The following is a 25,592-nucleotide window of genomic DNA, read 5'->3' on the forward strand; positions in this document are numbered from 1 at the left end:
ATTATTATACTCTTTAGAAAGGGGCTATAACGACACACAAGTTTCTTGGGCACAATTTTCCGTACTCCCGAACGATGGGTACAATTTTGAGTAGGATAGTTTCAGAATATTTACTTACGTGTGCAGAATTCTTGGAGGAACTGTTCAAATTAATAAGACGTGTATAACTAGATAAATTTTCGTACATTTTAGCTCATTTCTAGAACTCGATCGGATGAAGAAATGTTGCATGAGTTTAAAGCTTCTCTCAAACGGTGGAAAAAAGCAGCATGAAAATGACTAAAATACGTAGGTGGAATGTTGACGGGCCAGTAAACCTCTGACCGCTTTTCCCGCATTTCAGTGAGAACGTAAACGAAATAGAGAGGAAAACAGAAAAGGGATTTCCATAAAAGGGTTGGTAACCTCTCAATACCATCCCTTGTGTTGAATTACAAAAAGGGATTCGTGAGAGGGAGAAATCGATAAAACACTAGACGGACTCTAGATGGATTGTTTATGTTCAGAGGAATCGCACTCTTGTTCGTAACAATCATTTAGATAGATTGGATTTCTAACTTAACGGAAATAAGTAATTCTCCAACTCTTGATTTTATTTTAACCAGAGGAAACCAATTTTCTTAGGAATCAAGGGTCTATAATTATTGATAGACTCCTTAATCTCGATCCTTAAGCATGCATTCGATTCCTTCATGAGATTTTAAAATAAACAATTAGACAACCTGGAAAGGAAGCAGCTTCTCTGTGCTTGTTCGGCTCCTGGTGTCTTGGTAACTCCAATTAACAGCTATGAACGATTTTTTTTTTTTTTTTTTTTTTTTTTTTTTTTTTTTTTTTTTAAATTTTGTTTTTCCCCTTTTATCTTGGAAGAGAGGAGACAGACTGGATAGGCAGAAAACAAACAATCAATACTTCTGCGGTTGATATCTATTGAAGTGTCGAACACAAGTTTTCTTTCCATAAGAATTAATGTGAAATTCTAACGACCACTTTCGATTCGCAGATCCCTTGTCTGCGATAAAAGTTGTTTACCTCTCGCTAAAATGTTCAATTACACCAGTTCGTCGTGTCCAGTGAATGCTGCTTCCGTCTTATTAAGAACTATTAAAGTACCTCAACGATAATGATTGAGCGCGCATGTATAAAAGAGGAAAGAGCCCTTCATTCTGCCGTGGATGAGGAAAATCACAAGTAGAACATTATTTGAATGTTGCCGAAAGTTTCCCGATAGAACATTCACTTTTTAGGGAATTTAAGAACATTTTCCTCCATTTGAATGTTTGTAAAAGAATCGATTTTGGGTGAGGCAGGCTGCCTCACGAAAATCCTGCTAAATGCCTGTGCTTGAAATACCCTCAAGAATCTCCTCTGCGGGCTGATTATTGAAATTGATAGACAAAGCAATAGACAAAGAAGACAAAAGGGATAAGGAGGAATCCTATTGGTGGAAGCGGGTGGTTGCATGTTGCAATGGACAAAGGAGGCAGGTAATAGACTAACTAACGGCAACTGACAAGAGACCCGACACTTAGTCTATCATTTTCCCTCTTAGTCTGTAAAAACTACCAGTTTCAACCAATGAGATCGCTCCATACTCCCTATGAGTTCTTTGTCTATAAATTTGTCTATCAATTTCAATAATCGGCCTGCGGGCCGTGCTGACGAAGAACGCCGAGTGCATTCTGACGTCGCCAGAGGAATTTGGTGTCTTTAAAACCCAGAGAAATCAGAAAATATTAGGAAAGTCGATGTTATTTGGAAATCAAAAAAATGTCGGGAAGATTGACCCAGGATCAGGAAATTTCGAGTGCGTTAAGCATAATTTCTCAGTCTTATGCAGTTAGTAGCTGATAAGTGACAAAAAAGAAAAAGATTCGAATCAAATACGTTGATTTGTACAATGAAACCGGGCGGAGGAAAATCCTGATTTTATCGGCCCAGGCGGCGTCACCGCGCTGGGATGCTGCGATCCAGCGACGAGGACCAGTTTAATTTGTAGCGCTAATTATTCTCCAGGACGCGACACCTCTTTTACGTCTCCTCTGCTCTGCTCCTGAGGACCACTTGGTTCGGTCGGCGACTCCACTCGGTCCGGATGAGCTCTAGTCCCGTCCCGATTCCCGAAGAGCAGCTTCGGGACGTCTGGGTCCGTCGTCGACCTCCCGTCGCCGTTCGCCTCTTCGTGACGTCGCAATCGTCGTGGCGCTACGCGTCAACCCGTCGATGATGCAGCATCTTTGCTTGGCTGCGTGGAAAACGCGAAGCAGCATGATGCATTTTTTGATGACTTCAGTCAAAAAATAAAATGCGCGCCTTGCAATGTAGATCTGGCTCGAAAATGCTTGGGTTCCTTATACGTTTTCGGGGCCTCCCTATAACTGGAACGATTTAAGCAGAGCCACATCAGCTATCGCCAAATTTAATTGGGCAATTCAATTTTTCACATGAAAACGGTTGCGCAAATTTTCGTGCAAATTTTAGTGAATTTTCAGCACACACTGGAAAAAAAAAACACATTGGATCTAGAGTCCAGACTCTTGAAAATATTGACAAGAAAAAATACTCTTGGTTCAATCGGATTTTTGCTTGAATCAAAACGAAATCCGCTTAGATTAAGAGGCTTGGTTCTTGATTTAAGCTAGATTCTGATTGAATCAAGAGTACTTTTTCTTGTCGATGTTTTTCGGAGTCTGAACTCTAGATCCAATGTGTTCTTTTTCCAGTGCAGTACAAAGCATATTTAAACTTTCACGCGAGATCACAAACTTTAAAAATGAAGATGAACGAGAAATGAGTCGCATAATGAACTCAAACTTTCAAATTACCTTGATATTTACAAAAAGGGACAAAGTTTCGGGAGCCTAACTGCTCCCATCTTCAGTAGGTGACGACTGAGGCGCTCGTAGCGCACCCTTCGCACAAAGCACATTCCTTAAAATTTTCAAAGGAATCCGCACAAACGTTCCCTTCTAAAAAATTACAAACATACTCGAAGAATGAATCTAAAAAATTAAATTACAAAATTAAAGTTGCCAGAAACTGATGTGGTTTAGTTTATTTCTGATAAACGCGCTCCAATTAACACTGTATTTTCTCGACGGGTTTGATAATTTTTAAAAGTATTTTAAGTAAAGAGAGATGCGCCACCAAACACAACATAACAAACCATCATATGTTGTGGGCGCTAAATCTCTTACTCGCAAGAGTGGATGGTTGCTCATCCATCCGACGCAAAGGCACAATGCGTTCACCTCCCTGAACGCATCCGGACCTTTGTTTTTCTTCAGATGATTGACGGCTTTCCACAACAGACAACCAAGTTGAAATTAATGAGCAGCTTACCGAAATACGCACACGCACTTACAGACTGAAAGCCCGTATGCGTAGAGTTACAAGCTGTACATATACTGAACATATTCCTCATTTTACTGAAAGAGCTAGTTGAGCCTTGTAAATGGTGTGGATTTATCAATCTACAAAAATTAAACGCGGAAACTTTACAGGGAGCAAAAGGGCGGAATATGAAATTTTAAGCACATTGCGGGTTAATTAGCCCTGGTAAATCACATCACCGTCTTAAGAGTGTGAACGATATCAAGGTCGAAAGATAAAAACGATTAACTTCTACCAGCGAGGAGAAGCAAAACTCGCATAGAGGAAAAAGCTTTTAAAAAATGTTCTGAGGTACTCTCGTTACCGATTCCTTTCAAAATTGATTTATTTACATCCTGGTTGAAGGCCGAGGAAAGATTTAAATAAAAAGAGGAGCTCGATTTAGACGCCAACGCTCAAGTTGCGGCTAACACCTACTGTGCTCACAAATAACATCGTATGCTCTCACCTGCAGATTGCTGAGCTTATGCAACTGCATAATTATTTCGCGCAAAATAAAAACAAACCATTTATAACTAACTGAACAGCATCAAACCAACTGTACATTTCACGTGCGTAGCCTAATTTTCTTTTGTTCTTCTAAAATACACAAGAGTAATAAACATACGCAGCATGATGCTTACAATTAGATATTTTCCGTGATTTTTTTTCTGGGTTACGAACAGATCGCTCGAAAAAACTCGCATCTCAACGTAGAAAAATCTCTAATCGCTGGTTCGTCACAATCTGTCGAAAGTATCACAAGCGCCATGCGACGTTTCAACATTTCCGCCGCCATTTTATTTTTTTACAGAGATATTGTTCAACGAAGCAGCCCGAAAATTTCACTGAAATTTATTTGTGCTGCAGATCAAATTCAGTAACGTATTCAAACAGATTCAACCAACAATGTCTTTGTAAAAAAAATTAAATGGCGGCGGTAATTTTGAAACGTCGCATGACCCTTGTTATACTATGGCCGGAAGGTGACGAGTTAGATTCCTAATAAGAAACGGCAGGAGATTTCGAACGGAAAATTACGCTGGTTTTTCTTCAGATTTCATTAACGAAACAAAAACATGTTGGACAGGAACAGCACAGTCTCATTCTTTTCAAAATCGAATTGTTCGAGTCAGTTCCGAAACTTTGAAATGAAATTATTTTCCTTCGATGAGGCGACGACGGCTTTAGGGCTGAAATTGTGACTACAAAGACATTAAATTCAACCGAAAAACGACAAAGCAGCACAATATCTGGAGCAAACACATGCTTCGAGCTACGCCGAATTTGTTATCACGACATGACTAGCCCTTCGAGGCGAGGGAGGTGGGAGTGAGGGGAAGATCGAACGCGTTGGCGGATTTCTCTCTCGGAAGAACACCATATGAGACTTCGAGCGTTGCCAAATTTCGTTCGATAAAAAACAAATTTTCCCGATAATTTATAAACTTTCCTCTCTAAATTTTTCACAAGATTATATTTGCGATGTAATCTAAATTATATAAAAACGTCAAGGAAAAATACTCATCCTTGTCCTCAAAAATTAAATCTTTTATCGCTGGAAATGTGGCGGAATTCGAATGTTGATACGATGTTTTTCCTTAACACAGCAGTATATGTAGTGACATGTGCGCATTTCGGTCGGGTGGGCCGGGATAATTCGCGAGGCGCGGATTTTGGCGAGAACCCTCCGATTGAAGCTCGGTCAAAACCCACGCGGACGCCCGCCGCGCCGCACAGTGGAACGAGCTAATAGAAAGGTCGAACACGAAATTTTTGGCTGAAATTTCAAATTTTGATGTTTATTCCGTCACGGATTCAATTTCAAGTGGTGTTTCTGAAAGAATATTTCACGAAAAAACCAATAAAAACCACCCTTAGACTAATTTGTTTCTTATTTTCGAAAAAATAAGCTTTCAAAGTTTCCAGTTTTTGTCCGAATTCTCCTATTGACTCGGTCCACTGTGCGCCGCGCCGCTGTCGAATTCGAAGACTGCTCCGTTTTTTGCTTGTTTGCCGCTTCGTCCGGCAAAAAATCCACAGCTGTCGCTCGAGCCCCTGGAAAAGGCGAGCGAAGTTTGACTTAAACTGGCAGATGTCGGCCTCCTAGGGTGTAGTGGTTGCAGCGCTTGCTCTATAATCGGGAGGTCCCGGGTTCGATTCCCGGCCAGGCGACCCGAGTTTGATGGTCTCAAACAATGGTTGCCTGGGGCTGGTTCAGTAGGGACGGAGAAGGGATGGGACTTAAAGCGTGGGATTAGCCCTTGTGGGCTATTTGAAGTAGTAAAAAAAAAAAAAAAAAAAAAAAAAAAAAAAAAAAAAAAAAAAAATAAATGCCTGTAAAAGCAAACTTGACTTGTAGTACTGCTGCACTGCACTTAAGAGAAAGAAATCAGCATTACGTAGCAAATAACTGATTTCATGGTAATGATAAGAGACCATCCGAGGGGAAAGGGACGGGAGTCACGGATGCACACATTTCAAGGGAATAAGATTTTCTTCAAGTGGGGTCAAAAGTTCGGTATTTGAATTTTCGTCGGAATGCGCACCACAGATTCCCAGATTGTTCTTGGCGAGGGGCTGATTTCATTTCTTTTGCCAATGGAGATCGCGTGAGGTTGCATTTTAAGTCAGACGATTATGAGTCTCGGGGTAGAAGTTCATTATGAATTTGCTTATTCCCTCAAACTATCATAAGTATTATAAAATTTCGTAGAATTTTCGGTGGCTAGGTATAGAGTGCGCAACAAAAAACTTGTGTACTTACACGCAGAAAGCTCTGAAACTGGCTCATGATTAAGTTTCATTAAAAATTTCAAACATTATTTTTCAATATTATTTGTCACACTGAAAAAAATAGTTCAGTTCCCAGGGCTCCTGCACTTCTTTTGTAACAGTCACAGAAGCTTCCGTTATGAGGCCAGAGTACTCTGTTCCCACAACCGAAGTTCCGTTCTCACATAACAGAAAAATTCTGTAAGTGTAACGGAGAAAGTGCAGGAGCCCTGTGAACGGAGGGTTCTGTCGTCAGCACCATCTATTTTTTTCAGTGCACTTGTGGCACTTGGGCCTATTAAAAAAGTCTAAGAAATTTTTGTTCCAAAAATTTCATAAATTTCTACCCTCTTCGTCCTGGACGCAATGAGAGTTCCTGACCAGAAAATATTTGGTGGACATTCCAATTGCCACCCCGCATCCGTTAGGACTGCAATTCCCGATGCAATTCGCGGGGCGCCGGCCGCGAAGCGACAACAGCGCCACACACGAAGCACCCAACGAACACTCCATCAAATTTTTAGCCACTCCACCACTACACACGGCACCAACTCGGACTCCGGCCCAGACGCGTATGTTGATTCTCACGAATCGATAGCGACGCAACGCCCGCCGCCGCGCCGCTCGTTCGACACAACAGTCAACCGTACGTAAACACCGCGGGGGTGGGACGGGGGCCGACGGGGGGGAGAGGCAAGCAAGGCGGGGGGATGGGGGCGCAAAAAGTGAGTCGACTCGCCCCGAGCCCCGGGTCTCCAAATTGAGTTAACTCTCCAGGTTACGATAACGGCCGGATTCTTGCTCCAATGTGTTACTCGAGCGAGCTTTGACCCCGAAAGGACTTTCGCGAGGGGCGAATTTAGAGGGAAAGGTTGCGAAGGTACAGGAACAGCAAACAAGTGCGGAAAATTTCGTCGCTCTACAGGGTGATACAAAAGCCTCGCACCACCAGCTGCAGGCATAACCCCTGTAACTTTTGAACAAATTAAGATAGGGACTCACAATTTTGTGATTGCTTCTAGGTCAATATTTTCAGAAATTAACGACTTTTGGGAACGCTCAAAATTTTAAATGGGCCACTCTGAAAAGGAGCAAGCACGCTGGCGGTTACAAGTTGGTGCGTAGCTTTTAGCTCACCTTGCGCTAGCTATCTGGCCCTTTATGACCAATTGACCACACTTACTATTACAAATCGAGGAGTGAAATTCGATATCGGATTCAGTACATATAGCGCCCAAAATCCCCGAATAATATAAATGCGAGGTAAAATTAGCACCGTAAAAGCGTATGACACTCCACAAGAGGAGTAGATTCAGCTGCGTGATAGTGTAAGTCACTCCATAAGAAGCATGAATTCCGCTTTGCACTCATATTACCCGCGGTTTTTGGGCGGTGTATAGGCTTCTGCATAGAATTTCACTCCAAAATTCTTAACAGCGTACTAACTGTCACTTCTCTGATGAATCGTGAACCTTCAGGAATGCCACGAAACATCTTCAAACATTCCCAAAGACAGAAACTGTAGCAATTTCAGTTTTCCTGATCCTGAGACGAATTTACCTAATTTTTCCGTATCTACGATACACGGCGAAAAATGTTCTCAAAGCGTCTATAGGGCGTCCTTTTAATATTTTTCACATCGAATTTCTTCTCGAGACAACCGAAATGCATATTCTTGTTGCAGAGAGCATTAATCCATTGAGACTGGGAGATCCCGGTTGTCTCAACCCGATGAGGAAAGTATTGAAAAGGCGTGTTCCTATAGATGCTCGCTCGGAAATTTGTCTCCGTGTTAAAACTTCCAAACAAACTATTTTTTTTCCAGTTTTAACATCCACCAATCCACGAACTTCCTTTACGAGCTTTCATCCTCAGGGGTTATTAATATCAACTTTTTTGTTTTGAGAATCATCTCATTTACGGCTGTTCTTCCAATTTTAAAACCGGTTCCTCAATTTGTTAGACCGGCAATGATGGGCCTGCGGTCTAACCGTGAAATACGCGAACACGGGTACAACGAACCGGTTTGGTTTGACCCGTGTTTCAGTCCGTAAGCAAAATCCATTCCCGTTGCGATTCGATAATATTAAAGAACGAGGAATGTGGAATATTTGTGTGTAAAAACGGACCGCAGCACTGCGACTGGTGTGCGTGGGGTCTTCGATTTGGGATGATACATTAGTATTTCCGCACTTCGATGGCCATTTTCTCTCCTCGCGGAATTTGACGCGAGAGTTATTTCACCAGTTCAGCGGAGAGATGGAAAGGAAATATGATGAAAGAAAGCCGCGGGAGGATTATTTTGTGTAGAAGAATTAAAGCAACATATCTATGTTAGGAAAAATCTAATTATTTTCGGCTCAATGGCAAAATTAAAGCATCTCAACAAAATTCAACAACGAACGCTCGCCAAGAGGAAAAAGAAGAAATTGGGAAAGGTGAATAAAAAGAGGAAGAGGAAGAGACAGAAAAAGGAGGGAAAAGAGAGAGAGAGAGAAAAAAAACAACAACAACAACAAAAACAAGAGGAGAAGGATGAGGGAGAAAAAAGGCAAAAGTACAATAAACAGAAGAAGAAAGAGAAAAAAGGAACAAAAAGTGGAATAGTAAAAAGAGAAAGAAAGAGAGGAAGAGGAGGAAGAAGGAGAATAAGAGAAAGAAGAAGAAGAGGACGAAGAAGAAGACGAAGAAGAGGATGAGGAAGAAGAAGAGAAAGAAGAAGAAGATGGAGAAGAAGAAGAAGAAGAAGAGAGAAAAGGAGGAAGAAGAAGAAAAAGGAGGAAGAAGAAGAAAAAGGAAGGAAGAAGAAGAGAAGAAAAGGAAGAAGAAGAAGAAGAAGAAGAAAAGGGGAATGAGAGGAATACTGACGGCTAGTAGCAAAATAGGTAGTTATACATTAACGCCCAGACAATTCCCAAGTAATTGCAACTTCCATAATAACAGTACGCCTTCCTAACCCGTGTTTTATTCTCTCGGTGAAACTAATAAAACAATCGTATAAAAGTTCCGGGGCAAGCAGCGGCGCCCCGCGAAAAAGAGTTGGAAAGAAACGGTCGGCGGTTACCGACCTCCGCCGCGACAAATCCTCCCCATCCGGCGGGGGGTGAAAGGGGGGAAGGCTGGGGGTGTGCCAAGGACCGAGGGGGTACTTTTCTCGTATAATGGTATCTCGAACTCGAAATTTGACCCAGTTTTTCGCCCGTAAATAATTCCGCATCCGCACCCAGCTCCAGCGCCACACAACATCCCGGCGTCTCCTAACCGACTGAGACGAAACGCTGCCGCCTCTCTCTCCTCACACCAGTTTTTGCGAGTTTTCTTGCTCGGGGTTGAATTATCCACTCGAAAGGGGATACTGCCGTGCTATAGGGAAAACGCCGTATGAGCCTCCAGACATTACCCAATTCCCTCTGACATATCATGAATATCCGGGAAAATTTGTGAATATTTCTCTTCCAATTTTTCTCGTTATTTGATCTGAAGTGTCTGCAAATTTCGATGGAAAGTATTTATAACTTTCCTCAAAAATGGACATTTTATCAGAGGAAATTTGGCAACTCTCGAATGTTCATACGGCGTTTTCCTTTAGCACGGCAGAAGAATCGACCGCGCTTGCTTGATCAAGCATAAGGAAAATGGGCTTTACGATTAAGGTGGATTTTCAGAACCTTGAAGGACGATTCGGTATTGAATCGATCGATTGATAATCTCAGGATCATTGGACATTTCTTCAAAAAATTGCAATTTCTCACTGTAGTGAGAAACACAGTGGATTCTCTCATCTCACACACAAAAAGTTTGACCAAGAAAAATTTTGAAATACCTAACTCCTAAAGTGAGTTTGTAGTGAAGATCGCAGATTGTTTAACCTCTCGATTGACGCTTTTCACTTTGAAGCTGTTTAAAAATGTTTCTAGGTCTTTGGTTTACAAATATATAGCCCATAACTTTCTCTCAATGAAGGAGTCTTCTTGCCTGATTTTATGTACTTAGGTAGATATTCTCACTTTAGTCCTCGTGAAAAATTCCGCCATCGACACGCTATCGGCTGCCGACAGAATTGAAGAATTTCACCCCTGCATGACATCAGCGCTCGGAGCTTTCGCATTTCCCTCCCTCCCTTCCCCGCACGGCCGTCGCAAAATGCCCTGATGGGGAGGTTATAGAGGGTGAATCCTATTCTCTGACGTCTGGTGAAGAGCTCGTGAGTGCCAAAGAGCGATCCGATAGGCACAAAGCACCTTTATTTACGCCGAGTTTTCCTCGACGTTCCGCGGAGTCATTATCCGGGGATCAATCGCGGGCCGTTCCGATAAGTGACGAATCAAGCCACTTCTGGATGCTTGAGAATTTCGTTATTTCACGGAGGAATTCCTGAATTACGATAATGAGGGGATACAAATTACGATAACGAGAGGTCGTTAAAATTTCAGGAGGGCTTAATAACGCCGTAATCATCCTGTCCGGGGGTTGAAATCTGAAAACCTTCTTAGAGGAACGGAAATCGTGCGCCTCACAATACTGCCGTGCTACGGAAAAACGCCGTATTAACCATCAGGCGTTGCCAAATTTCATTTAATAAAACACGAATTTCCTGGTAAAATTATGAATTTTTTCCTTCCAATTTTTCAGATAATTTTGTCCGCAATGCCACCTAAAGTCCCTGAAAATTTCAAGGCAAAATATTCATACCTTTCTTTGAAAATAAACATTTTATTGAAGGAAATTTGGCAACTCTCAAATTTTCATACGGCGTTCCTCCTTAGAACGGCAGAATACCCGTCATGGATTTCAGTCTGAAACATTCTGGAGAAGTTAGCCGAAATCTCGTAGAAAAATCCAGTATCAGTTACAGGGTGTTTACTAACATTTGTTTTCGGATTTTACTGATATTTTAGTCGAGCTTTCCTGATTTTTTCCGAGAATTCATTGGCACTAGTTTGACTTTAAAATCAACCTATTAAATGATATAAATCAAATATTTGAGAAATGCTTGAACCACTCAGAATTTCCTGAGCCATGACCGATTTTTCTGATATTTTCCAAATTTTACAGACAGTAGACACCATGAGTTACAGTGTCGTCGATTTTTTTTTTTTATTCCAATGATAACGGTAGATTTAACCAGGACAATAAAACTGAAACCACCGAAATGACATCGAATGGTGGTCTGCAAAAACGACCGTAATCGATTTCGGGAACTTTTGAGTTACTCATGAAGAGCCTCTCTACATATACTGAAAAAATGTTCACTGGGGGACTGGCTTTGGGTACGAATCCCAAATATTTCTTCTCCTTGGTGTGTGTTTAGAAACTCTCCTTCAATGAGGATTGTAACACTGGCAGCCCAAAATTACCAAACATGGATTACGGTCGTTCTTGCAGACCACCTTTTGATTGTGGGTGAGACTACAGGAATACTACAGGATTTCAGGGTGGCCTGAGATGCACCATGGGCATTTTAAACACTGCGATCCCTGTGATTCAATTGGAAAGGTGTGGATCATAATCAATCGCGAATTGAGTTCCACCCGAGGGAGCGAAATTGCCACTTTGCACAAAAAGTTTTCCTATTTGAGAATGTACGAAGGAGAAAAGCACATAAAACCGTTAGCCAATCTTAAATAATTAGCCAGTCCGGTATTGCAAAACCGCAGTCTCCATTTCAGCGCCTTCAAACGCTACCCCACGCCGACCGCTACAACGCGACGTCGTCGTAGAATTAATTTTCCTTCCGATAACGTTCCTTCACAATTAATAAAACATGGATTTTGATCGATTATTCTGAATGAACGGCAACAACGCTCTCGACTTTTTCGGTCAAAACACGCATTTGGTGTGAAATTACAGTGCCCTTTACCTGGCTGGTCTAGACAAAAACTGGAAGTAAGTTCAAAGCCCAAGACCGAAGTTTGAAGCCGCGCTTCTGCTACATCAGGACGAGCGTTGCCAATTTTCACGTAAATTTCATCTGAATTATATTGTTTATTCGAAATAAACGGGCGTATTCTCGACAAAATCGGTGACGATGCTCCTGACGAGCTGAATAATCGAAAAAGTTTCGACACAGCGAAGTCTTCACCTGATAATTTGTACTCAGCGCGGTGTCGAAATAATTAGGTTGGGAGTTTTCGTTTGGGTTTCCACTCGAGTCGCCTGTCTAGATCTAGAGACTTTGTCGTTGATTCTCGAAGAACGAGTTTTGATACAACGGAAAGGACAGGAACTGGGAGGAATCTCACGATGTGCAGTGAAGGAATTTGCCTGAACGTCATTAACGCGCCGTCGGTGCGGAAAAAAGAGTTCTGATGAGATGAAACCTCGGGACGAGCAGCTTAAAGTTTTTAGCATGAGCTTCATGTCACGATTTTAGTCTACTTAATGACAAATCCAGTCAAAAAAACATCCAGACGATGATATTTTATGTCATTTTTTGGAGCCCGATCGAGAGACACCTTTTGCATTATAAACTTTAGGACACGACCAATGAGAATTGCAAAAACAGCATGCATATTAAAAAGGATACAAATACATTATAAATAAACTTGACGAAATATTGAGCGTCGAGAAGGGTAATGGTATGTCCACCTCCGACAAAATTGCCTTGAAAAGAAAGTTTTTCTGAACGCGCGGCGATTTTAGGAAACCTCCTAGAAAGATACGGAGGAGAATGTTAAAGATTTTTGTGCCATTTTGAAAAACTTTCTACGCTAAGTACAAGATCACAATATGTGAATGATCCCTTCGTGAACACAAGTGACGCCAAGAAAAATGCCGCACTCAACATAACGATTTTAAAATTTGCGTTGTGGGGATATCACTATCAGGCGAAAATACCATTCCAGAAGCCTAGACAAACTAATTGAGAAATGTTCAAAAAATGATTGCGGTTGAGAAGACTGACTAAAAATCTCAGAACCGGCAATTTTAAGTTAAACGACATGATACTACACTCAATGCTCAGCTGAACGACCCTGAAAATATTTCTTAAAGGTATGATGGTTATGCGAAAAGGGTACTGTAAAAAAAAATCTGCGTCGGTTCAAAAAGAAGTAAAGAAGATCGGTATACCACTTCGACACACATATAGAACGCACTCAACACCAAGAAACGATATTTTTTAAAATGTTGACTTTTGACTCTGGGACTTGTTGCAGAGCGTCACATACTAACAGCGTCAAAAACACCGAAAACGTAGATGATCAATCCCGATAAAAACGCGAAAAGGCACACTCAAAAGCGCGACATTTTTGGAAATTTTGACTTTCGACTCTAGGACTTGTTGAAGAGCGTAACACACCAGAGTGTCAAAAACACCGAAAACTTAAACTATCAATTCCGATAAAAACGCAAAAAGACACACTCAAAAGCGCGAGACCGCTGCAAAAATAGCGCGCTAAAAAGACACTGACCCGAAACCGAGGAATATTATTTCCACGACCTCAACTTTTAAGTCTAAAGTATGTTACGAGGACATCTAAACAAACGTCTGGAGTGTTCAAATCAACCGATTTTGGAAAATCGCGAGAAACACACACTGAACATTTGAAAACACTCCGTGGAACACGAGAAAAACAGAGACTCGGGACGGGGAGGGCGCGTACACGTGCGGCGCGTGGGAAAGCGGGCTACCGGGTCGCGGGCCGGATCGACCGCCACTGAACCCACGCCAGCCGCGTCTGGGGCGCAAGGGATGCCAGGGCCCGGGAGGGGCGCAGCGGCGGCCCGAGGGGCGAGGGGAGAGCGCCGTCTCGAAATTTTCAGTCGCCGCTCGAGCTTGAAACTTCGCGGGCCGCCCGATCCCGTTTCGACCCGCCGAACCCCGGCCGCATCCCTTGCACGCTGCACTGAGCCCCCAACGCAGGGATTTTCGCATTGAGGCCAAAGGGCTCAGCCACTCTCTGCCGTGTTCGGGGAAAACGGCGTATAGGCATTCAAAAGTTGCCAAATTTCCTCCGATAAAATCTTTATTTTTTTTAGGAAAGTTGTGATCCATCCCTTGTACGCTGCACTGAGCCCCCAACGCAGGGATTTCGCATTGAGGCCAAAGAGCTCAGCCACTCTCAGTCGGGCTCGGGGAAAACGGCGTATAACCATTCAAAGGTTGCCAAATATCCATCGGTAAAATCTTTATTTTCTCGGAAAGTTGTGCATATTTGGATTGGGTTTAGCAGAAAGTATCCAAGCCACATCAGCTACTGCCAGATTTAACTGGGCAATTTAATTTTTAACAAGAGGACGTTTGTGCGGATTCCTTTGAAATTTTAAGGCATTTGCTTCGTACTGTGCACTGAAAATCGAACACAAATCCGCACAACCGTTTTCATGTAAAAGATTAAGATAGTATTTATACATTTAAGACAGTATGACTGTATAGGTATACCAACGTGCATTAAAAAAGCTGAAAATCTCAAAACAGTTTGTAAAAAATTGAAGTGCCGAATTTTTGGGAATAGCTGATGTGGCTTGGTTCCTTTCTCCTTAAGGTGGTCCATTTTCCTTGAAATACAGAAATTTTAAATCAAATTGCGAACAAATTTTTTTGGAAAGTTGGAAGAAAAAGATTCAGAATTGTCCCGGTAGATTAATTTTTTATCGAAGGAAATATGACACCGTCTAAGGGCTGATACGGCGTTCTTTCTAAGCACGGTGGAACTGACGACCGATGTGAGGATGATCAAGAGTCGAGGAGAGTTTGAAGCGTCGCAGTGGGGGCTGCGGTTTTGCAAGTTTCTTCTCTCGTCATGGAGACAATTTAGCGGAAATTTCATTCGGAGGCGAATCTGAGAGGGGGCGCCGGGGCACACGAACGAGTTAAATCTCCCTCTTGGATCAAGTAAAGACAAGACGATAAGTTTCTGATGACACTAACGAAAAAGTTGAATACAATGGGACAAAACGCTGATCGTCAGCCGTCAAATATCATATTAAAGGGTATGGACTTCACGCGAAATTCTGCTACTTGTTCAAAATTGTATTTCTTGGTTCTTAGTTAACGAGCATCAATTGGAAAAATCAGTTATGCAATATGCACATATCTCCAAATCGTTGCATCTCCGATTTATTGAACATATATTTTTTTCAATTTACCTGATTGAAATCTGAATACCTATATAGGAAACCGAAAGTGCAGACAATTGTTTACAGAGGAGAGTCCTCCAAGAAAAATTCAATGCCTCCACCGAAACGCTTCGTCGAACAGTTAATTTGTTACTAGCCAACGTTATAAATTTGACAGATTTTGATATAAAAAACCCAATGGGCCTGTTACAAACTTTTGCTAGAGCAAAAATAAGAGTTGTTTCTTGTAGATAATGCCTCAAAAATCACGATGAGCGCATCGGCAAAGTCTGAAATGCACTCATAACTTCACAATCTGCGTAAGAAATTTGCGTTTTTTTAAGCTTCCCGCTTCAAAAACGATACTACGGCGTAGGTGAACATTTTGTTAGAGGAGTCGCTCCATCGTCGGCGATATTCATCATGGCCGACACTTGCGCGCAGTTTTGCGCGTAATTCGAGGAGAGTTCAAGGTCAATCAATGCGGGCGTGGAAAACATGAACGTTAAAACACGCCGATTGTTATCTGGTCTAATCCAGTTCAGGTATTATCTCGTCCCATCACACGTGTTTTGGCGGATTGGCGTCGGCCATGATGAGTATTGCCGACGATGGAACGACTCCTCTTACAAAATGTTCACCTGTGCCGTAGTATCGCTTTTGAAGCGGGAAGCTCAAAAAACCGCTAATTTCTTACGCAGACTGTGAAGTTATGAGTGCATTTCAGACTTTGCCGATGCGCTCATCGTGATTTTTGAGGCATTATCTATAAGAAACAACTCTTAGTTTTGCTCTAGCAAAAGTTTGCAACAGGCCCATTCCCTAGAAATTTTGGCGATTCCAAGTTTTTGAAACTCGTAAACTAAGAAATTCTAACTTGACAATTCTTACTTATAATTTCTTTGCTGATAATTCATGACTTAACTTATAATTCAATAACCAGGGGCCTATACTTACGTCACACGACCGCTTCGCAGTCCAAGCTACCGAAGCGCTACGCGCCTCAGACGTTGTACATTGCGCGTTATTCTTATGATTTTATATCATAGGGTAATAACAGAGTAACCTAAGATACATACGAAATTAGTGGTTAAAAACAATACAGGAGAATGTTCCTCATCATTATTATTCATAATTCAAAGATCCTACTTTTTTAGAACTATTTCCTCTTTGTCTCCTAGCTTCGATCTACTTGGAGATTAAAAATGCACATTAGAGTCTACCCCCAAATTTTTTTCAACATTCCACTGGACCCGTTTATTAACAGCCAACTTCCTATACCCCGGTGCAAAGCTCAATGAGACCTCGTTTCATACACTCTCGAATTAACGCGCTCGAACAGCGGCAGACGGATTGACGTCACCCCGATACCCCGCCCCCCAGGGCCCGAATCACGTCGCGACGGCAAACAAGCACAAGCCGCGCGCCCAGGCCGAGGGAATTGGGTTAGGTTAGTGCGGCCGTTGCAGTCGGATGCAAATGCACACTGCAACTGATGCTGCGAGCCGGCGGCGGGGGTCGTCGGGTCTGGGAAATGTAAACAGGGGATCAGTGACGTCCAGACGGGTTAACTGAACTCAAAGGGACGGCACACGTTGGGCGGGAGGCGGGGGGTGGCGGAAAACCCCACCACGGCGTTCCCGCCTTCGGTGCCGATCTGAATAATTTCTCACGTCGCGTCGCGCACAGATGATTGCCAGATGCGCGGGAAAATCCGCGAGGTGGAGTCGACTGTTGGTGGGAATTGCGATGTATCGATTATTATGTCATTTAAACCTACGGTAAAGAATCGATTATTAAGGTGTTCGCTGCAAACACCCTGTCTATCGATCCTTTTCCATCGGTTTAAATGGCATAAAAATCGATATATAGCAAAGCACGCCACGCCACTGGACCGTTCCGGACGCAGGCAGGGCATTCGTACCCGGACAAGTCTAAATACGGAGCTATTGAGGCCCAAAACGGTAGCCAACCTTCTGACACGAAAAACACTGGAAAAATTCTGTTGCCGATCCTCAGATATAAATGAGCACCCTTCTGCAAACATCAGAAAATTCATGCAAAAACTTAGACTATACGCGCTTTCCAAACAACGGTTCGCAACAATTGCAATAATTATACCCAGGGGAAAAAGTGTTATGGGCTATCCCCTAAAATTGTGGTACTACCCCAGTTTGTTACATGATATCGGAATTTTCGATTAATTATGGTGATACCGCGATATTTGGGTGAGTAACCCAATTCATTGGGGTACTACCACAGTTCATTGTAAACGTCCATATCAGCCAACAGCCCCTACCTCTTTTTCCGTGAAATTAATCTGGCCAATTTGAGTTCATAGGTTAGCTGCCCTTTTGGGCCTAAGAGCTCCATGACCTAATCTCCAAATATACTCACAAGTTCTTACTCTCCTCATAGGTACTAAGCTCTCAAGTAGAAGATAATCAGAGTTAAAACAGTTTTTAATTTTTACTGTGAATAAGAATTATTTCAGTACGAATACTTAAGTCCTTACTCTCCGCGAGGGTACTAAGCTCTCAAGTAGAAGACAGTCAGAGTTGAAATAGTTTTTAATTTTTACTGTGAATAAGAATTATTTTAGTATGAATACTTAAATATCTGAAGAATACGAGAAACGTCTCTGGACTTCGGCCTAAGAAGTAAACCTACGTAAGCGAGCGCCGCGCCGCGTCATTAAGGCTGCATCGATTCGTGCTGTGTTATTCCGTATCTTTTTTTCAAAACTCTTAGCTAGGCCACTACTTTCAACCCTTTTCATGAGAGCAGACCCTCTACTTGACATGAAAAGCAGGGGGGCTTTTCCGCTGTTTGGTTTTAGATCCAAACACGGGGACCCTTGGGTGGAAAGGACCCTACTCTCACTTTTACACTAATTGTAGAACTGCGCGGTTGTCACGTTAGACTTACTAGTGCATTTATTACATTTTTTTATATCTAAAGGTTCTTAGTAATGGATGCCCTGTTTTTCTCTAACAGAAGAACGTGATCCGCAAACTCATTTACACCAATAAGTCGCATTCGAGAATCGTAACGAATGGATTCTGCTATTTAGAGCTGTTTTTAAAAACTTGATGCTGTCCGAGGCGGTGACAGCTCACAAATATTTGCTAGGGATGGGCTCTTTGAAAATGAATAATATAAAATGGATACCACAGGGCTAGGAAAGATAACTAGAGACTTATTAGGTACTAAAAAAAAAAAAAAAAAAAATGTGCGATGACAGAGAGCTGTGGTGAGCAAATAGAGGGTCGACGAAAAAAGGTCAGGGAAAAGTTCTTATACAATTTGGGGTGATGATGAGAATTAATTCATTGATGCTCTTTCCGGTACAAAACGTTATTGAATAGTTCGATTCGGGCACCTCAAATAGTTTTCATAGAGGTCTTGTGAAAAACTATGAAGTATTTTAAGTCCACGACAGAAAACACATTGGCAGGAAGAAGTTCGGGGGAAAAAAACGGAATGAATCATCCAGCAGTTATTACGAAAAAGAAATTCTAACATTCCACTAGAGCATAAACTTAAAAATACACTTATTTTGGGGAACTCAGTTATCACATTTTTTAGAGAGGAAAAACATAATAGATGCACTATCAATTTGTTTCAATAATCGCTGTTACTCCATCCTGCTACACGGAAAAACGATATAGTGCTAAGCGCTAACTGTTAAGATCAAATTCAGCTATTATGGCAGTAGCGCTGAGCCCTAAAACTTTAGGGTTCAGCCCTACAGACTGTAGATCTCAGCAGTACTCTCAGGCATTTAAAGCCTACGTAATAAGTTTCCGTACCTCAATCAGGGACTTTATAGTTAGAAAGTATCGAACCTTTTGGAAGAAAAAAAAAATTAAGACTTTCTTCTCTCCTTGACTTAACGTGACTTGGTGCCTTTCCGCCGAGCTCAGTCCATCAGTCCAAATCTCCGCAATATTTGAAAAGTTCAAGGTTTCGGAAGAAATGAAAAAAAAGGGAGGAGAGGGGGAAAGAAGAGACCCGTAAACGATGAATTCGTGACAACGCTGAGGAACACTTTGTCCTTATCGTTAATGTCAAACTTGCCAAATTTCGCGAAATTCCCTCCAATTTTTCCCACTTAAACACGCCGGAAAAACACATTCGAAGACATTCTGGCGCCCCGGCCGCGGTCCCCGTTGGTAGGTACCTCGCGTCAGCGGAGAAAAATAACAGCGAGATCCTCATTAAAAACTCCGAGCTTCTTCGATTCCAGGGGGCAGAGGCGGGGGGCTGGGGGCGCCTCCCCCCGTTGGCCGCTCAAGACTTTCGCGGGGCACCGGCAAGGGAGGGGGGCGAGGGGGGCGCAATTAGTTAATCCCCTGGGCGAGGTTTCGCGAGCGCCGAGTGGCTTCAAGAGCGACTACGCGTGTCGAACTCAAACGAGCCTTTGTTTTTCGAGCGCGGGCGATAAATATTTGATGTCTCGCGCGTCTCGGAAGCGCGAATCCGGGCGTTACGTGGCGGGAGTTGATAGTAAGCGCTTTTGAATAGGGCGCGCGCCGAGAAGAAGCGTTCTGTCGTGTTACGGAAAATAACCGTAAGTGCATTCCGGGATGAGCCTTGAGACGCATACGGGACTATGCTAATCGTGGCTCATGTAGAAATCCGCGTACTGCTTTATTCCGGAACACGGTAGCGATGCGGAGAAACTGTTGGGCGTGAGCGGTTTTGCTCGCGCGATAAGTTCTAGTGGCGTGGCGTGCTTTGCGATGTATCGATTGTTATGCCGTTTAAACCTATGGAAAAGGATCGATAGACAGGGTGTTCCCAGCGAACACCTTAATAATCGATTCTTTACCGTAGGTTTAATTTGCATAACAATCGATACATCGCAATTCACGCCACGCCACTGGCGATAAGCGAGGTGCCAAGCGCGTAAAAATCAACCCGGCGTTCTAAAGGTTTTCTGAATGCATGAATACTTTGGCGCCAGTTACTTTCTGAAAATGTGAAGGAGTGCAAATAGGTTTTCCTGTACTAACGCATTTATTTCTCAGGAAAACCTGGGCTGAACTTACAGAATTTTTAATTTGGACAGCAGGTCGTCACTATTAATCGCTAACATAAAAGCGAGTCTAGAGCCTCCTGTTTTACTTCTCCATGTGATAAAGTGAGGCAGGAGACCGGCGTTACAGAGAAACAGAAGATGATGGACGGGGAAGAGGCGGGTGGTAACTTTACTCAGCACCTTATTTTCTCACAATTTGGCACTGGCTAAGCTGGAACGTGCCAAGATATTTGAAAGTGTTTAAACAATGCATATTTCTCACATTCGGGAAGCTATGATTATGATTCTGGATGAATAAGTAGGGTGAATTTTTATGCGTCTCTACGTAAACAAGGAAACTGTTGAGAAAGGGGGCTGTTTCGTGGATTACGAGCTGAAAGAGAATATGTATATTCTTCTCTAGCAGTTAAATTTTCACATATTTTATAGGTATTCTAGTAAATTTAAGGATACGATAAAAAGTTTCGAGCATTTTTCGGGTGGAAATAAGTGGAAAGATCCAACTCGGATTTCTGAAAAAAGGCAGAGAATAATTATTCCTCTATATTCATTGCGACCAAACGTTAGTAGGCTAGTTACTCTTAAAATTATACCCAATTTATGGTTCTGCGATTGAGTTGGTCTTGTTCGACGGGCGTAAGTCCAAAAGCTCACGAGCCCTAGCGCTCGGCCTAGCGTCCTGCGTGATCGACGAAAGCCAGGGCTCATGATTTTTTGGCCTGGGGGGCTACGTTTTCTGACCGCTTTGCAACCTATAGGCGTTATATGCTCTTATCATTTTAAATTGCAGAGTAAGATTTTGCAACAGATACGCTCCAACTGACGCTCTTCTCGAAGATTGATTACTTTGCAAAAGGGGTCGTGAGCGAAAGTAGTCTTGGTTTCTTGACAGACGCTTCTCTTGATTAAAAAACAGAGCAGAAAAAGGCGGAAATTGTTCGACTTAAAATGATGGAACTGAGTGAGAGTGGCAGTGCCAAGCGCAGGGTTCAGAATTTCAAAAAGTTGCATAGTTGTAGGGCATCTTTGATTTCAGGACGTAAGTCGTGCAAGATTTATGTGCGTTACTGCAACCCTGTTTGAGAGTCTCACGCAAATATGAATAAGCGCTTCCGCTGCTTGGCACCTGACGAGGGTTCGCAGGAGAAGTGCGTGCAAATTGACACTAAACTTCATCTAGCCTAACTCTCTTGACAGCTTTGCAATCCAATCGCTTTTCCTTTTTAGGTAGATTCTTAGGGGAATACTACGTACCTAACGACCTTACGCCATCTAAATCCAACTGGCTTTTGTTTTACGACTCCTGAGTTTCAGGCGAGTGCTAATCTCATCACTACTTGACGATGCTTGGGTTTTTGTTCAAACTCTATTGAGGAACAGGAATGCACAAAGTTTTCGACCATCCCATTTTCTTCAAACTAGCCTTCCACATTTAAAAGCCCCTTTTCCAAAGAAAGATAAAGGTTCAAAAAGATGATTTTTTAACGTGTAATCTCAGCTTGCCGAAGTTTTGCGAAAAACGCGATTTCCGCGATCAAACGGGTCGGCCTTCCCATTTCAGAAATCCTTTGACGCGGTCTTCCCAATCTTTAAAACCCCATTTTTGCAAGCGACGGATCGCGAACCACTGGCCCTCTGCTCCAGAAAGTTCGACATCCTTAAAGTTAGACGCAGGGGATCTAGACTGAAGACTTAAAAATGTCCCTCCAGCCTCCAGTTATAAGGTGATGAGTTTAGTTTAAACTTTAAAAAATTGCAGGACTTTCCGAGTTCCATTACGCCAAAATTTTGAGACTTTTCCAAGGACAAGGGGCCTGAAAATGCATTTCATGAGGCTTATTAAGTGCAAAGTTCGAGCTCTGCTAAAAAAGCCCAGACGATCGGGGCCGTACAGCGCAAGGGCTCGATTTGAGAGGCAACCCTTTTTAACCTATTTCTGACTTTTCCGGGTGCGGTAAAAGTTACCAGCTGTTCCTTGGCTTTTCACGAGCATGTCACACGCAACTAGCAAATTTTTAGCAATATTCAAGAATTTGAGGGCATTTAAATTAAATCCCTTGACCGTCTCCGAATTTCCGGCTATATACCGGGTGTCCATAAAGTAACTGAAAAGTGGGTATAACTTTTGAACAAAAAAAGATAGAAGGTCGCGGTTTGTGGCATTCTTCATCATCCAAAGGGGGAAATTTTTCGATGGGGGGCTTTTCCTGGTGGACCCCCCTGGGGGGCCCCAGGGGGGGCAACTTCAAAAATTCAAATGGCAACCCCCATTTTTTTAGACATGATTAAAAAGAACTTAAAAAGACAAGAAAAATGGCGCAAATAAAATTAAAATCGGATATTTCGTTCAAAAGTTACAGCCGGTCAAAGTTTTAAATTGACCACTTTTCAAAAAATCGCCGATGAGCTCCAAATTATCGGAAAAACAAAAACAAACCGGGAATGAAAAGTTTGAAAAGTGCTTTTTAGGAAGAGGAAAAACAACTGACGTTGTCACAAGTCTGGATGGCATTGTTTCAAAATAAAATTTCGGAAAATTCAACATGGCGGCAAATTTGAGGTAACGCGAAAAATGAAAATTCCAGAAACTGTTATCTTTCAAATACCCTCTAGTTTAAGGAAATCAAAGGTATCAACTTTTATTCCTTTATTTGGCCAAGTAAGAGCAAATTTTCTGACTTAAAAGTTGTCAAGCGGGGCGCCTTCAATCGTTGGAGTATGCGGCATCACAGGATTAAGTGTGCTGTCGAAAAATGAAGCCGATGTGAAAAAGCGCTCCTCCTTTGGGATGCTTTAGAAATGTTTGAGGTCCTCCTCCTCAAATTTAACGAGAAAAAAGAAGAAAAGTAAAATTTAGCAATTTTTACCCACAAACTTGGCGAGCCAAAAAAACATGATTTATCTGGTGGGGTAGGGGCGGTGGACATTTTTGACATTTCTCTCTCTGAAATTAAGAATCCAAGAATAATTTTAATTCTCTAACTCCTGGCACTCCAATTTGGCAAGGAGGATATCTGCTACGCTTCACCGTGTCACCGATCAGATAGTGCATCAGATGTTACCGAAAAGATTGGTGTCTCAAATCGTAAGGTTGAGACTGTCAATAAGATAATCTCAATTCAGATAATAATCAAGAGTAGAACGGCGTCTTCGGAATTGGAAGCGTAGCAGATATTCTCCTTGCCGAACTTGAGTGCCAGGAGTTAAAGAATTAAAATTATTCTTGGATTTTTAATTTTCAGAGAGAGAAATGTCAAAAATGTCCACCGCCCCTACCCCACCAGGATAAATCATGTTTTTTTTGGCTCGCCAAGTTTGTGGGTAAAAATTGCTAATTTTACTTTTCTTCTTTTTTCTCGTTAAATTTGAGGAGGAGGACCTCAAACATTTCTAAAGCATCCATTTTTCTTGTCTTTTTAAGTTCTTTTTAATCATGTCTAAAAAAATGGGGTTGCCATTTGAATTTTTGAAGTTGCCCCCCCTGGGGCCCCCCAGGGGGGTCCACCAGGAAAAGCCCCCCATCGAAAAATTTCCCCTTTTGGATGATGAAGAATGCTACAAACCGCGACCTTCTATCTTTTTTTGTTCAAAAGTTATACCCACTTTTCAGTTACTTTATGGACACCCGGTATATCCAATTGATCCGACAACGTGTGACTGTGGAGCCACCAACGACCAGGCAGCAATGCGGTGAAAAACTGAAAATTGCGTGAGGCATGAGCTGTTTGGTGCTGGCGGGGTCAAGCCGAGGCTGACTTTGAACGTTCAAAACTCGGCACTGAGGATGAAAAGACGCAGCGAGTAGACGCAGCGAGTAATCCTATTACGCAGGGCTACTCGAGGAAATCCGCTGTGGCAGGGACAGAAGGACATGCTCCTTAATCTACCCTCGTTTCGCTTTCTTTGAAGGCCATCGGTCACGAACTGCAACCGCCCGGACTGACACTAATGCCAGTGTCAAGTTGCAGCTTGGACTCCGAGTAGTACGAGTGAATTTATAAATTCATTATCAGAGTACCTTTGTGCGTGCACTGTGCACTTTGACTTGCCAACCGTCGTTTGAGGTTATCCTTCTACAGGAATCATCTCGAAAATTAAAGTTCCTGCGAAGAAACGCGGAAAACCTTACCTTCAAATAAATTAAACTACGTGGAATAAACCACCTTGCATGAAACCAGTTCTAAGAAATGAGACTGAAAGGTGTAAAAATTACGAAGAATCTTCCAGCGAAACAAGAGCGTCATTTCAAAAAGCGCAAATTTGAGGGGGAAATAAGTTGTTGGGAAGAGGTGATGTTTTATCAAACCTCAAATAGTATCTATATTTTACCTGAGTTGTCTCCAATATGGAAATACGTCTAATTTTCTGAGAAGGAAAAAAAGAAAGTATTTCTCAGCTCCCCAAATGATGCGTCTCGAGGCGGGAATAAGGAAGATTGAGTGGACGTGCTTAATCTAATAGGAGCTATGTCTGATGGATACATGTATAAATTCAAAAAGAGCTATGAGCATCATTGATAGAATTCGCGAGTTTTAAATTTTCCGTTTGACTTGGCTTATTTGCGCATGGGTCCTATTAGCGTGATTACGTCCAAATGGGATTTTGCGGGTGAACTTTCAGTTGTGGCTTTTCATTATTTAAAAAATTAAGCTGGGTTTCACACGACTGGTATTTGAAAAATTAGTAGCTCGATTCTTCCGCACAAAATTCAACCTGACTTATCAAAAATGATTTTCTGGACGCGCATGAATTCAGGGTTGACACAGAATTTAAAACAAAAATTCAGGACATTCCCCGGATTCCTTTGACATATTTTGGTGGAATTCCTTGGAATTTGAAGAAATGCCAGATGGTTAAAAAGACATTATTGGAAATAGGTTTCGGGCAAAATTTGTTGTTCGAAACGTTAAACCCATTCTGAAAAGCAAATAAACAAAACAATTTTTCTCTGGCATTTTCGTCATTTCCCCTGACATTTCCAGGTTTTCCCTGACTTTTAGAATTCCCTGGCATTTCCGGTATTTCCTGACTATGGCAACCCTGAATTGATATATTCTCCTTTTTGTACAGACTGTAGGTAAACCTGTGAATAAAATATGGATTCTCCCAACAAAATGTAAAACATTATTTTACGCAAGGGGCAAAAAACGGAAAAAAAGTTCAGGAACTTACTTGGGCTCAACAAGCGAGCGGGGAGGAGGGGGAGAGGTGAGGCATCGCGAGCCCCAACTCTGTCCGCTGTATCCAAAGGTCGGACTGACAGACACGTTGCTCCCACCCCAACTCCGGGTCCAGGTTGCCTGTAAAACAGAAAAAAAAACCTCTTTTAAAGGGTGAAAAA

At 42.3% G+C, this 25,592-nt stretch overlaps 1 protein-coding gene across 1 annotated transcript in view; it reads right to left on the minus strand.

Annotated features, from left to right (window-relative positions):
• The window catches only part of LOC109030629 (pleckstrin homology domain-containing family A member kramer), a 173,770-nt gene that overhangs the window by 96,845 nt on the left and 51,333 nt on the right, over positions 1-25,592 (minus strand). The window contains 1 exon segment of the mRNA XM_072298468.1: positions 25,424-25,551. Coding sequence (XP_072154569.1) covers positions 25,424-25,551 — 128 coding nt within the window.

Source organism: Bemisia tabaci, chromosome 3 (genome assembly GCF_918797505.1).
Source record: "Bemisia tabaci chromosome 3, PGI_BMITA_v3".
NCBI lineage: Eukaryota > Metazoa > Arthropoda > Insecta > Hemiptera > Aleyrodidae > Bemisia > Bemisia tabaci.